General features: G+C 37.5%; 1 protein-coding gene across 5 annotated transcripts in view; it reads right to left on the bottom strand.

Moving 5' to 3' along the window:
* RBM33 (RNA binding motif protein 33) overlaps positions 1-14,649 on the bottom strand; it is a 125,131-nt gene that overhangs the window by 87,352 nt on the left and 23,130 nt on the right. For 2 of the 5 annotated variants that reach the window (XM_012786258.3, XM_020289629.2), the window contains exons 3-6: positions 11,126-11,174; positions 8,720-8,796; positions 6,817-7,129; positions 2,616-2,735 (exon numbers count right to left, since the gene is read on the bottom strand). In XM_012786258.3, coding sequence (XP_012641712.1) covers positions 2,616-2,735; positions 6,817-7,129; positions 8,720-8,796; positions 11,126-11,174 — 559 coding nt within the window. Of the gene's footprint in view, positions 1-2,615; positions 2,736-6,816; positions 7,130-8,719; positions 8,797-11,125; positions 11,175-14,649 lie in introns of those variants that run through there. The other 3 variants (XM_012786259.3, XM_020289631.2, XM_076006755.1) reach the window with 2 other exon arrangements.

Raw genomic sequence — 14,649 nt, 5'->3', positions numbered from 1 at the left:
CTTGCTTATTCTATTTTTGAATAACATTATTCACCCTTTTTTCTATAGAGTACTCAATCTATATACTGAACATACTATACACTCAATTTTAACTCTTATATCCTGATTAACTTTATACGCCAACTATAACCCCAATCTTAGCTGAACACATCAACTAAAACACTCTATACACCAGCTTCCCTTGCTAGTAGGTACAGCCATGTGACAAACGTTTAATTAACAATATGTTTACAAGTGTTGTATGAGAACCCTGAGATACGTCTTTAAAGGAGAGGCATGATCCTTTTTAATCTTTCTGTAATCCACTGCTTGGAATGTAGACTGCAGTCCTAGAACTGTACAATGGAAGTAAGGAAGAAGGCTGGGTACCTGATCACCTGGTGAGACCAATACCAGATCCAAAATGCCCTCTGGAATTTTTTGACATTAGTGAGAAATAAACTTCTAATATTTGATGAGTTTTATTTTATAGATAGGCCTAATGCTAACACATCAGGATTAAAACCTTTTCTTCCAATACAGTTTGGGGTGCATGTGTATGCATGCGCATATGTGTATGCGTATTTTTTTTTTGTACACTGAAATCTTTGATCAATCTAAGATCCATATTAGTATAAGAAAAAATTCTAACTTTCTTCCAAGTTAATCCTCCCTTAGTCTGTCTGAGGTATTTTGTCATATTAACTCACACATCGTGAGCTGATTTTTTTAAGGCTGAGTCTGATCACTAATGTCCCTACGAAGACCCCTCCCGTTTCCTGCTCCCTTCCTCCCTCCATCTCTCTAGCTTTACATGTCTCTCCTGGGCTCCTTTTCTGCCTGCCCCTCCTCCCTCTCCATTTGCCCCACCAGAAGACACTGAAAACAGAAGACAAGATCACCATTTTTTATAGCAATCCACTTTTGTTTTAATATTCTAATGAATATAGTTCAGCAACTGAAGTTGGAGACCTACAATCCATACCCCATCACTTCCATAAGGCACCCAGGCAATGGTAACACTTGCTAACCTTATACTTTCACTGCTCTAGAATAAAACAGTTTATATTTCCAGAGATCATCTGAAGATTGAAATCTACAAAACCCTTCCCTGTTTTAAAATGTGCTACAAACACAATTATCAGAGAGGAGTAATGAGAATATTGTTATTTAAAAAACTGAAATAAATTATAGGGAAAAAATATATGAAATTAATCTTCCAACTTCAAAATACCACAAACTAATAAAAACAACATGAAATTAATGAGCGCTGAAATTAATGAGTACTGAATTCCTTGGTTTCCCTCTCCATTATTCACCACCTTCAATAATCATAAAGACTTCATCTGCTTCCCTCCCTCCTTTACTGGCTTCTTAGATTTTTCTCCGATGTCGTCTGCCTCAACCACCCTTTCACAGGTTTGACCTAGGCTGGTGCTAGTGTTGTAACAGAGAGAGTGCCACAGAGCACGGTGGGGAACAGCACGCCCAGCCTCTGGTCTCCTGCAGCTTTGTCTTGGTTCCTTGGATTAAATGCATTCTTCTAAAACTGGAGAATCTAGGTAAAGAGTTCTTTGTACTATTCTTCTATCTTTTCTCTAAGTTTCAAATTATTTCAAATAACAAGAGAGAAAGAGACAGAAAACTTGGAGGGAGAGAAAGGATGTATCCAGGAAATGTTTGTTTCATATTTTGCACAGCGTACAGGTTCATATACTGCCATAGTATTATTTATATTAGGAAAGGATAAATAAAATGTTTTTATGGACTAAGTTTCTAAAGCCTTGGAGTAACACCTAAAGTAAAAGGCCTAAAGCATAAATATCAGGTTTCGTGATCTCTTGAAAAAAGAGGGAGAAGTTATAAAGGAAAATTACTTAAAAAAACACCAATCAGGAAAATTATTAAGAAAATCAACAAGTCTTCAGGCTTACATGCTTGGCCCACAGGACCTGGTTCTAGGGCTCTCAGCACCCATGTAACCCTGCATCTTACCCCACCTCGATTAGTCCAAATGACATCCATCTTCAAGACCTGATACAGAGGTTCACCTCTTCCACAAACCTCGTCAACCCAAGCGCCTTTCCCCACCAGCTTTCCTCAGTGAGCTCCTAGCCCTGTCTGAGCCTCTCTTGGGAGGTTTTACTTTCTCTGTTTTTAGGCACAGAAATTTGTACATGTCTTTTTCTCTTCCCTATATTAGACCCCAAGTCTCTTGAGGGCAGGAATCTAAGCTTCATCACCCTTGTTTCTTATCTAAAACAGCACCTAAATACAGGGAATGCTGCAATATCTTTTGAAAAATAGTCCAAATTAACTGAAGTTACTAATTAAAAATAATTACAGCACTACTTTCAAAGCACTGGTATACATCACATTTGTGAAAGCTTTCCACCCACACCCCCATAAAAGATTTAAAACAATGAAACACACTTAGAGGGCACACACTATCTAGAAATCACAGCACACTAGAACTCACTTCTCCAAGAGTTTAGAAAGCTCAGGTTTTTTACTATACTTATAATTCAAAGAAGAGATGCTATCAACTTATCACTAATGCTAAAAAAAGATGCTCATTTTATGTCTGGGGAAAGAAAACCAGCAAACTTTTTGACTCTTAAAAGATGAACAAATACCTCTTCAGCGTCAGGAGCAACCTGGGGCTCAGTAATCTCATCTAACGCCTCTCCAGCAACACAGTCCTCCTGCCCGCGCAGCCCCTGCTGCCCACCGCGAGCCTGCAAGTATTCTTCATCCTAACAGCCATTAAAGAGAAAACAAGTTTTTCTCACACAGCTTTAGGGTGTTTTTTAAGCACTTTTCATCTTTATCATTCATGCTTATAGAAAACTTTACTATGGTGATTACCTGACTGAGCACAGAGCACTAAGCACAAAGACAGCATGCAACCTCCTCCGTGTGTTAATGCGAGCAAAGCACGTCACGCCAGCCCAGCCGCGAAGGTTAGTGACACGGGCTCTGCTGCAGCTCCACGAGCCCTGCTACACAGCTCTTCTCCAAACGAGCACCAAGGAAAACAATCTTCAGAAGAAAGCATGCGCGTGCTCTCACAGAGGAGCTCAGCAGCAGTGAGGGAGCTGAAATCACACCCAACTTGCACCATGTTTATGGCAATATTTAAGGCAACAAAAGGATAGGCAATCCAACATAGGAGCTTTTTTAAAATCACGGTAGTGTGAGTTCCTCCACTGGGCCCCTCCCTCAAATGGGAGGAAAATTCTACCTTTTCTAGGAAACATAAGGGGCGTTATCAGCAGGCAGGCATCCCTTCTGGGAAGAAGGGAGGATGCAGGCAAGTTCACTGCAGACTGAGACTGTGTAAGAAAGAAGGGCTTCTACTGGCATTGCCAGCAAGCGATGAGAAGGTATGATCCCACTCAGTGGAGGTGGGCTTCCCTGTGTCCCTTGGCCACTCACTAAAAATGAACAGTAAAATGGTGGACAAATTTCCAAGAGTGAACCACCTATGGGCATTAACCACCTACTGTATGGCACATGACAATGTCTCAGCTACAACTCCAAAGAAAGCAGCTGTATTTAGGTGACAAACCACCTTAGTTCCCACACCTGCCTCTCTTTCAAGATGATCCAAACACACTCCATCTATTTTCCAGAAGAAATGATTAGCATCCGAACAAAAAGAACAACTATCACTACCATGATTCACTGGTAGCAGAATGCTCAGATTTCAATAAGGCCAGATAATGCTAATCAAAATTTTCAGCCAATATACAATTAAGTATAGTCTACGCCACTGTGAAACAAAAAATCTGCTACCTTTTACATAAATTGTCAATCTGAAATTATTTCTACAGAACAGTTCTTATGAAATCTCTATGTTCATTTCAGAGGCCCTAAATAAACTAATTGCACTTAAAATATAAGTCATCCAACAATTTTCTAATAGTTTGTTGACTAAAGCAAAATACATTCCTAACTATAATAATACAAAAGTAAAACTTTTAAAATGAAATCACAATTCACTCTCAAGAACAGCACCAACAAAATTCACAAACTTAAGGATCTTACTAGGGGTGTAACAGGAAAGCACACCAGACCTGTGCTACCAGCTCTTTCGAATGTCTTTGGCCCTTCCTTTCTTCACAGCTAACAGGGTCCTTTCCAACTGCAAATTTTGTGGTTTTGTGCATAACCCACTTAGGCGCAAAACCCCCTCCATGGGATTTTACAGCTGGGGCTCCAGTGGAAAGAACATGCTCGTGATCCACATTTCAGAGTTCAAATCTGGCTTCAGTGCGCACATTGACAAATTCTAACTAGGACCAAAAATAAATAAAACATAGTTATAAGCCGGGCGTGGTGGCTCACGCCTGTAATCCTAGCACTTTGGGAGGCCGAGGCTGGCGGATTGCTCAAGGTCAGGAGTTCAAAACCAGCCTGAGCGAGACCCCGTCTCTACCAAAAATAGAAATAAATTAATTGGCCAACTAAAAATATATATACAAAAAAATTAGCCGGGCATGGTGGCACATGCCTGTAGTCCCAGCTACTCGGGAGGCTGAGGCAGTAGGATCGCTGAGCCCCGGAGATTGAGGTTGCTGTGAGCCAGGCTGACGCCACGGCACTCACTCTAGCCTGGGCAACAAAGTGAGACTCTGTCTCAAAAAATAAAAAACACAGTTATATAAATCATTAATAAACTAAAATACCATTGGGGTACACAGGGCTACAATCTACCCATGGGTTCATTAGTCATATGACGAATACATGACCTGTGCACTCGCAGCGTGAGAGGACAGCAGGAAAGGAGCACTTCACAGTTCAATCCTGTGTCTCTGCTCCGGTGCAAGGCAGCAGCCACTGCAGACCATTCAGAGGGAACAACAATGCCCAAAGCTGTAACACTACAGCATTAAGATGAGCTGCCACTGCTCAGAGAAAGACATTTAACTATTACTCCTACCTCTGAAGTCCACCACACTCTGTAAAAACGCAAGGACAGTCTCAGAATTTATATGTAAAGCTTTTTTGCTTTAAGGTGCTTTTAAATTCTGAAAAACAATTAAATCATTTTAATGTGGAAAAGTACTATGAGTATTGTTAAATTGCCACATTTTATTCTTCTCAATATCTGCATCTTAGACCACAAGAAGTTGGACAATTAAGTTGGATTTCATTACAACTGGGGTCCAGAGGTAACCTCAAGTTTGAAAAAGGAACATGAGAGGAAAATTCCCCACTAAAATTTCTCTTCACAACAAACCCTGCCAAGAATGCCAAAGCGAGAGAAACCACCTATGTGGCCATGCACACACATTCTATCAAACACTCCCAGCACTAGGATTTCTGCCACTAAATTTTAAGTTCACAGGCAAATCCTATGTTTAACAGTTTAACAATTATTTGTGTCCCCAGTGTTTGGACATCTGTAAAGATTTGTTAAATTATTGAATTTACAGGGGGTAAGGAGCCCAGAGATGATTACCAATCATCTTATTTTATCGGTAAGTAGTAGAAATAATAAAATACTATAACTAGGGAATAATGGCACATTTCTAAAAGATCTTGATTTAATTTTCAAAAAGCATTTTAAATGACCATGTCCCACTTTAAGAAAGTATACAAACACACCAGTAAACAAGGACCTGTCTACACTAGAGAAGGATTTATTACCAAAACAAATCATTACACGGTTATAGAAATAACAAATCCCCCATCCATGGTGCCTTGTACATGATTCTATTTTCCAAAACTACAAACCCTTTTTTCAATACAATAGCTACTGAAGAGCAAGCATTCAAAAAAAAAACACAATCAAATCTTAAAATTATTGAGACACCTAAATATTAACACAATCGTGACTGGAACTAAATATATTGCAAGGCTCCACATAAACAATCCCTTTCAAAATTTCTCATATATATATGAAGGACCAATTTCAGCAATTTCTGAACTTTTCTCTGGACTGAAAGCTTACTCTGAATGAAGACAGAAGTGACAGAAGCAGAGCTGTTCCTATGCCCAACAGGCTCCCGAAGGCAGGCTCTGCCCACTTCCAGCCCATCCCCTCAGTCCCTTTACCCTGTGCCCCAAGGGGACCCGGTGCTCCTGAAAACCCTAAGATTCTACAGCAACGACTAAATCACGTCCCTTCCTCATAAACTGCATTAAGTGTTTATTTTAAAAAACAAATCTCTTGATGATGAATCAGTAACAGAGATGAGCAATCTTAACACTAGTACCTTTGTCTTTCTTGATGGTTCAACTTAAAAAAAAAAAAAAAACTAACTACCAAAACCATCTTTCTAAAATGAAAATCAGCACAATCTTTGCTTCCCGATTACAGATAACAAATTATATGTGACATTTCCTAACTAACCTCCAATCTCTTTATTCAGGTTTAGACAGCTCTCAGTTACAAAAAGGATGAATGAACAGGACATCAATCACTTTGGAATATAGCACCTTAAAGATGTCTTTAGCAGGTCAATAATCTTTTCACCTTAGAAGGACTTTATCAGATCTTGTCTAAAGCCTGGATAAAAGCTCTGCATTAAGTACTTCTAACAATTGACAGGGTATCTCCACCACACAAAGCTGTTTTCTTCCTTAGGGTGCAATCCTCAAGGTCACGTTTCTTTGCAGCCTTCCAGAATGACAAAGGAGCATTACCTTTAGCCAAACAAGCTGTCAACACAAACTTTGTCATAGCTCAGATAAAGAAACTGGCAGACAGTGATAATAAGGTCTAATTTCCCTCCCTCCCAAGGGAGGGAAACAGATTTCAAATCAGTCTAGAAACCTATGCATGGGAAGCCAGGTTATCTTTGGCCATACAAAGGAGAAAAGACTCACTGTAAATTCATCTAAAGGTTCATTGATTTCAATGTCTAACACTTCGTCACTGTAAAGTTGCTCCTCCTCTGGCTCTTCCACATATTCTATCTGGTCTTCTGTCAACTCGGCATCGTGGCCTTCATACTGTCCTTCTTCTGGGTACTCTTGAGTATACAATTCAGATCCATCAGATTTGTGATACACTAGTTCATCCTCTCCTTGTTCATACTCAGATTCCTGTTCTCCAGACTGGTCATTAGTGTTGTCAGACAGTTCAAATGATGTGACCATGCCAGACGTGGTATTGAGACTAACTGTCACACCCTGAGAACTAGAGAGGATAAAAAATACAAAGAAAGGCATCCAATCAGAGTGGAGCTCAACACTAAATCATTATACAAATTAGTTGTTACAAAGATTTAAACCATGATTGGTGAAAAGTTATTCAAGTTACTGATAAATGCAGTTACCCCAACAACAAGAAAAACAAGGCCCAATGTGCTATACTGAGCCAGCGCCCCAGATTCAGCACACGTGCAGCGCTCCCACTTATCATCAGCTGCAGGTTATTTGACCAAAAGCATCAAATCAACCAGAAGAAGCAGGTCTGACTGGCAAAAGCCCATGACTGAAATCAAACTGACTATATTTCATTCTAATTTACAGAACAAAATGGATAGAATATGTTTGCTAAGATTGTAAAGGAAAAACAAGAATATTATTCTATAAGCAGAAAATCAGAATTTTAAGAACAATTTTTCTTTTTTATATCTATGATACAAATTATAAACTCGTTTTAAAAAAATCCAAATGTTAAAAATCTGTATGAAAATACATGTCAGTGTTCAAATAGTTTATACTACTCACAAATATCTTTTAAAAGTGGTTCATAATTTCTGAGTACAATAAAAAACAGGGTTTTAAAACTACAAAGAATCATATCCTACCAATAAATCACAACAGCTAAATGCCAAACAATAAGATGCAAGATAACATTTCAAATGCGAGACTGTGCAGATACATCTATATTCACACATATTAGTATCCGAGTCTAACAAAAAATTGAACATATCACATACTTCAACACACTATGGCTAAAATACTCCAATGATACCATTGGAGTGTATTTCTCAGTGGCAACGTAACTCACTCAAAAGATCAAAGTATAATAATGATGTCAGAGAATGGAACTGGGAAATTTATTTAACTGTTTCAATAATTTAAAACTATATTTTTACACGTAAAACTACTTTATGTTAGAAAATCTGTTACAAATCTATGGCTCAGTAACAAATGGCATAATCTGTTAATTACATTTATAACCAAGAAGTGTGTTTATTACTTTCCCAGCATTTCTTCATAAAACTGAAAAAATTATTCCACCTACCAAAAATACTAAGTATCTCTTTCCTCTCTTACAATACGGCTTACGATGTCAACAACAGAAAGGCATTCAATATACTCAATCAACCCAAATCTAAAATATAATCCAATGGAATTTTTAAAATGGTAATTCTGTAAACAGGTATATGTAAATAAAAATTGTCTGAAATGTAAACAAAGTCAGCAACATCAAACTGCTATCAAAAGGATTAAGGGTATGGGGCCGATGCCCTCCATCCAAACAAAGCAATTCTTTAAAGAGCAGTACATATCTATACTGAGCTTTCACAACCAAAACTGAACAGAACATGCATGGAGGTCGTTAAATGCAAGACCTACTAATTTTAAACAGCTGATCTGTTTACAGAACAATCTACGTGGCTTTCCCAGCTATACCAATATTCCATTTAGAATGTAATCATAAGTTAAAGATATAATACCACATTATTCAATTATATTCCATTATAATTATAAATTACAAACAGTTCATGTCAGTTTAGTTAAATAAAGAACATTTTAATGAAGCAATGCCAAGTACCTGAAATTTTCTTCATCTTCATTATCACTCTGTAAAAGATCATCATTTAGCTCTTCATCTGACAAATCCGACTGATTCTAATTAAAATAAGAAATCTAATTAATATGTGTCACTTCCACAAAGACTTATTACAAAAGTGCAAAATTACATTGATTGGACTGTTTCTAATCTTACAATATTAAATTGATATTACCAGCGGACAAACAAGGTATTCCATACATGGCATCTTCACTGCCCCTCCCAGACTAATATTTAGATGCCACAGGCAAGTAAGTATATAAGCGGCAAGTGCAATGACCATATTTATTCTAAAACTAACACAAAAGAAAAAAGGTAAGAGGTCCTTTAGTGGACTCTTACAAACAAATAATATGTCCTTATTATACACAAAAAAGAAGGGTATTCTTAAAACATGACTAAATTTAACAAATAGTATCCAAAATCTAAAGATTTTTAAAACAACATAAGCAGTGTAATTTTAGAAATAAGTAGATGCACACAGAAATGACTAGATACCCTGTAGTGTGAACAAACACTGAAATATCACGTAGCCATTATATGCCTAATGACATGAGGGAAATGGCAATGATACAAAATTAAATTAAAAAGAAGTAATGTTTGACATGTAGTATTTCAATTATATTTTAAAATACATTGAAAAAGAATGAAAGGACAGATGGAAAATGTTAGCCATGGCCACTTGTATCTATGTTTTTTAGGCTTTCTTTTTTATATTCTTTGAACGCTTTGATTCCTACAATTTACAATGTATTTATGTTAGGAAAGAAGAGAGGAAAAGAAGAAATGAGAAAGAATCATTAAAACTGTTCCAAAGTAAACAAACTTCCAAAACGTCCAAAGCAGGGGAAGGGCCCTTCTCACTGAGACCATCAGAATGCACCACCACCACCGAGCGTACTTTGCTTTCAGCCAAATGTGACCAAGTTACAAAAATCAATTCATTAAATAAAAACAAATAAGATTACTTCCCCAGAACAGTCAGTATTAGTATCAAACAGTGCTCTTCTATCTTCATTGATAAGAATCCTGACCAAAACTTTTATAAGGAAAACATGTGCACACCACAAGAGAATTATGGCTGGTGGAACTCCCTGGAAAGAAACACAGAGCAAACTACGATACACAAGAGATTTTACTACATTTAAACCTTTTTATCATCTAATTGTTATTCCTTGTTAAACCATCTTAAAGAAATACAAAGGAAAAAGTACCCACTTCAGGTACAGAAGTGAGAGCATTTCGAGGGGTGTGCAAAAAATAATCCACTGATACAGTCAGAAAACAGAACCATCTTCCCAGCAAGACAAAGAAAGTTTGAGTCCCTTAGGACTCTCTCACTAGGCTTTCACTTTACTTCTATTAAACCGAGTGGACTTACAGATAACTAAACTAATTCTTGGAGTTACAGATGATGACAGAGCCATCTGAAGGAAGGGAAGTTGGGGCAGTCTGAGGCCAGGCCACCTACAGGCTGATGATGCCGTAAAACACAGAACACAGGAAGAAAAACTGGCTCTAAGAGAATCCTAGAACAAACCCATGTGCTTTAAAACACATTTTTATTATTAATAAAGAAAAAGGAAAGTATAGCAACTTTAACAGGAATAGTGCTAATAATGCAACATAATAAGTTACAAGAAAGCGGCAAAACTGGCACTTCCTCTAGTAGATCTTAACTTGAAATCTTTTAAAAATTAAGCATAAAGAAATATCTTGATATTAAATGAGAATAGTATTTTTAAACTATTAAAGAATAAAATAAAAAATTTAGTATTTCACTTTCATCTTTTGCTTTACACGTCTACTTTTTATATACGTTTTATTGTATTTGAAATGTACTGGTAGAGTGGTATGTATATACTCACACAATAAATAGATATACACTTAAATTATTAATTGCCTCAAAGTTTTTACTTGATCAAAAAGGTTTTTTAAAAATCTACATTAGGTTTTAGATTTATTTTTATTTATCTGAATGTTTGTTATATTTGAATATGTTCATCTTTCAGCTTATCTCTGAATGCCCCCAAAAAGTGAAATCCAGAACCAGTATGCAAAATATTAACCTCCAATTGTTCAGCTCCTATAGGGCAAGGAGTAGTTTTATATTACTGTTGTCACAAAACCAATACCTGCTAGAGTGCTTTGGACATACTAGGAACCAAAATATTTGCTTCAAAGGATTTATTTCTTTAGTTATAATTACCAGAGAATTTACTAATAAACAGTCAACTCTCTGTGTACTTGAAAACTAATTCAGTTTACAAAATTTTAACCTATACACAACTTTCTAGTAACACATCCCATGCATAAGTGACACACTCCAGTATTTTCAGTATAATTACATGACTACTGTTTCATTTTGGAAAGATCTGTATTTCTTACCTTTTTGCCAGATAGCAAATCTTCTCCAAGTAAGTCATCTTCAAGTTCACTGGAGGGGAAAAAAAAGAGACATGTCAATGATTACCCTTATAAGGCTGAACACTGTGTAGGTCACTCAAATTTTACCAAGGTAAGGGTTTGGGTATTTTCATGTTAACTCTACTATACTTTTCTTTTTCTTTATTAATTAAAAAATATATTTTTTCAAATGTATAGGGAACACTGTGTCTTTTAAGGCATTGCTATAGCAGGTGGCTCTTTATACTTCTCTAATCTTAGTTTTGTACCTCAATATGAGATCTTAATCTCTTTGGACATATTGAATAAGTAAAAGAAACTATAATAAGTAATATCGTAAGCTTTCTCTTATCCTTAAAAATCCATGATGAAATAGGAAAAGATGCTCAATAAGATAAAAAGCAGGCCGGGCGCTGTGGCTCACGCCTGTAATCCTAGCTCTTGGGAGGCCGAGGCGGGCGGATTGCTCAAGGTCAGGAGTTCAAAACCAGCCTGAGCAAGAGCGAGACCCCGTCTCTACTACAAATAGAAAGAAATTAATTGGCCAACTGATATATATATTAAAAAATTAGCCGGGCATGGTGGCGCATGCCTGTAGTCCCAGCTACTCGGGAGGCTGAGGCAGAAGGATCACTCGAGCCCAGGAGTTTGAGGTTGCTGTGAGCTAGGCTGACGCCACGGCACTCACTCTAGCCTGGGCAACAAAGCGAGACTCTGTCTCAAAAAAAAAAAAAAAAAAAAAGATAAAAAGCAAACCACAGAGACCATTTGACACTCAAACTGATAAAAACTAAGAAAAAATTTTTAATTTTAAAAAAGATGAAGACTCGAAATCAAATCACAGTTAACTGAAGGGATTATCTTCGCATAGTACAGAAGTTCTACCAGTCTTTTGCAATTTTTTCCAGCATATTTCTGTTCTGAAGTGATTGGGAGCAGGTTTTCTCCCAACTAAAACAGAAACTCTTAGCAATCAAGAAACTGAAGACATTTTCCATTGCATTTATTTTAAAAAAAGATCATTTTGCTTGATAAAGATGGCTATCACTGGATTATGTTTTTAATTATGGGGAAATCAATCTCTTAGAAGCAAATGTCTTTAAAGATCAACACACAGAAACATAGGAGAAGGAAACAATTGGACTGACTATGATGCTAGGTGCAAATGCCAGTGGAGGTTTAACTATACCAATATTCTTATTAGGATTGCTACTCTTTTTTTATGAGGTTCTGGTTACAAAATTCTGTGAGTTTTGAGAGATCATCACCAGCATTATTTTACTCAAAAACCACATTTATTTTGTGTGTGCTATCTTGCTATATATGTGAAGTTATAACAGAAATGCATATTTCTATATACCTTTTGGAGTTAGAAACTGGACAAATCATTTAGTTCATTTCTCAGTTATTTTACGTTACCTGCAATAAGTCCCATGCCCTCATTTCACAGGTAAAGAAAATAAGGACAAGGCATTAAATAACTTGCCTAAGGTCCCATAGCAGTGACAGACGCAGAACAAGAACAGCCCCTGAAAAAACAATCTTTCACAGACCTGTGCAAGACAGTTGTAAGAGAACAGAATGTGGCTTCTTCCAACACTTTTAAACCACTAATCATCTACCAGATACAAATTTTATATCTTCAGTGTTACAATTATCCTCCAGAGGCAGAGGTAAAAAACACTGCCTACCAACAATATTTACAACAGTCCCATTTGAGTATTTGATTCTAGATGACCAAAAACACACAGCACCTCCTTGAAGACAAGCACCTGTCTACAACATCACTTTAAATAACTGAAAATGGAAGGTAGAACCATTTTCCCAGGGCACAACTGATAAAGTAATAAGAACAGGTGTTAACAGTTATACAAGCAAAACTCTAGGAAGTATTTGTGCCTTCTGCTGACAAGATAAGTACATGGAAAGAAGAAATCACCCTTTAATGACTACTTATTTTTTCTAAACAATAACATTTTTAAAAAGATAAATAACTATACCAGTTACAAAATGAGTGTAATATAGAGAAAATGGAGACTAGCACTTGTTTCCATGACTACCAAGACAGCAGGCTGGGAGATAGTAGGGTTACACCATGGGACTCCAACAAGCATAAATAATATAAATAACTCATGCAATCAACAACATCCAGTCTTCTGTGCCAGGCACCGTGCAAAGTGTTTCACATGTACTAGCTTTTTAAATGCCATCATAACCCTATTGGTAGATACTCACATCATCCTCATTTTTTTAAAGGTGAAAATAGAGATACTGAGATGTTAAATAACTTGCCCAAGGTCACCCAGGTAGCAAGTGGTGACACCAGGTGAACTCATACAGTCCAGCTTCAGAGTCCAAGTCCTAACTACTAGGCACATACCCCAAAGAAACTAAATATACTCCTCTTACTGCCATCATAAGGTTGCATGCTCACAAAGGACGTACATATAAGAGAAGAAACTTATTAAATACATGAAACTATCAAAAGTATATTGACTGTTGTCAAAAACAGTGAACTAATGGAAGTGTCTGGTCCACATCTGGTGGTTTCTAAGGAGTGAGCAGTCACACGGAATGACACCAACAGCAGCTCATCTAGGAAATGAAACAAGCACTGGCTGGTAAGAGTTTTGTGCTTAACGCAGATTCCACACCAATAAGCATTATCTGAGTAAGAACAACGTTTTCGGCAGATATTTCTAATCAAAGATTAGAAATCAGTTCTTTGAGAGGAAGTATATTTTTACTTTATTTATAAACAGAAATGGGGGAAAAGGGTCCACCGGCCCCCGCAGTGGGGGCTAAGTAAGTGCCACTCTTCATAAAATAAAAAATAAAATAAGTAAAATAAAATGAACAGAAGTATCCTGAAAGACGTTGTTCAGGAAACAAGTGTCTATTGTGAGCCACTTGGCTGCAGCCTTTCAAAGCAGTGAGTCTAAGTGACAAGCAGACCACTGCGCATGGGTCCATCATTGTCTCCGGGTCCTCCCGACCCCAGTCCACCGTCCCGTCTGCGCTGTTCCTGGACAGTATCACAGGCTGTCCCAGCCTCTGGCTTCTGCACAGGTTCAGCCAATGGGAGGCATTGAAAGAATGTCGTCAAGTGGGAGGAGAAAGACTGGCCCCTCACTTCTCACTTGCACCATGAGGGGACAGAGACTAGTGCCTCCCCTCCCCAGAGCTCTCACTGGGCTCTAGGACACCACTGCCACTGGATGGGACACTGCTACTCCCTGGGTGCTCACAGTCTCATTAATTCTCAAACCTGCCCTGTAAATAGACCCCCTTCATTAAATTATTTTGTTAAAACTTTTGTGTGTGCTGTCCCCTTCTTGCCTGAACACAGATGAGACATGCGCATCTTTCAACTTAAAATGTTCAGGTGCTGGTTCAGCAATGACATATTCTTCCAAATATACCTACCATTAATGCAACATGATAGCAGCAAGAGCTTCTCGTAACAATTTCTGACAAACTCTTCTCCTTAACTTCCAAATGTATGT

The sequence above is a fragment of the Microcebus murinus genome, chromosome 9 (genome assembly GCF_040939455.1).
Source record: "Microcebus murinus isolate Inina chromosome 9, M.murinus_Inina_mat1.0, whole genome shotgun sequence".
Classification (NCBI taxonomy): domain Eukaryota; kingdom Metazoa; phylum Chordata; class Mammalia; order Primates; family Cheirogaleidae; genus Microcebus; species Microcebus murinus.
This window is presented reverse-complemented; position numbering and strand designations above follow the sequence as displayed.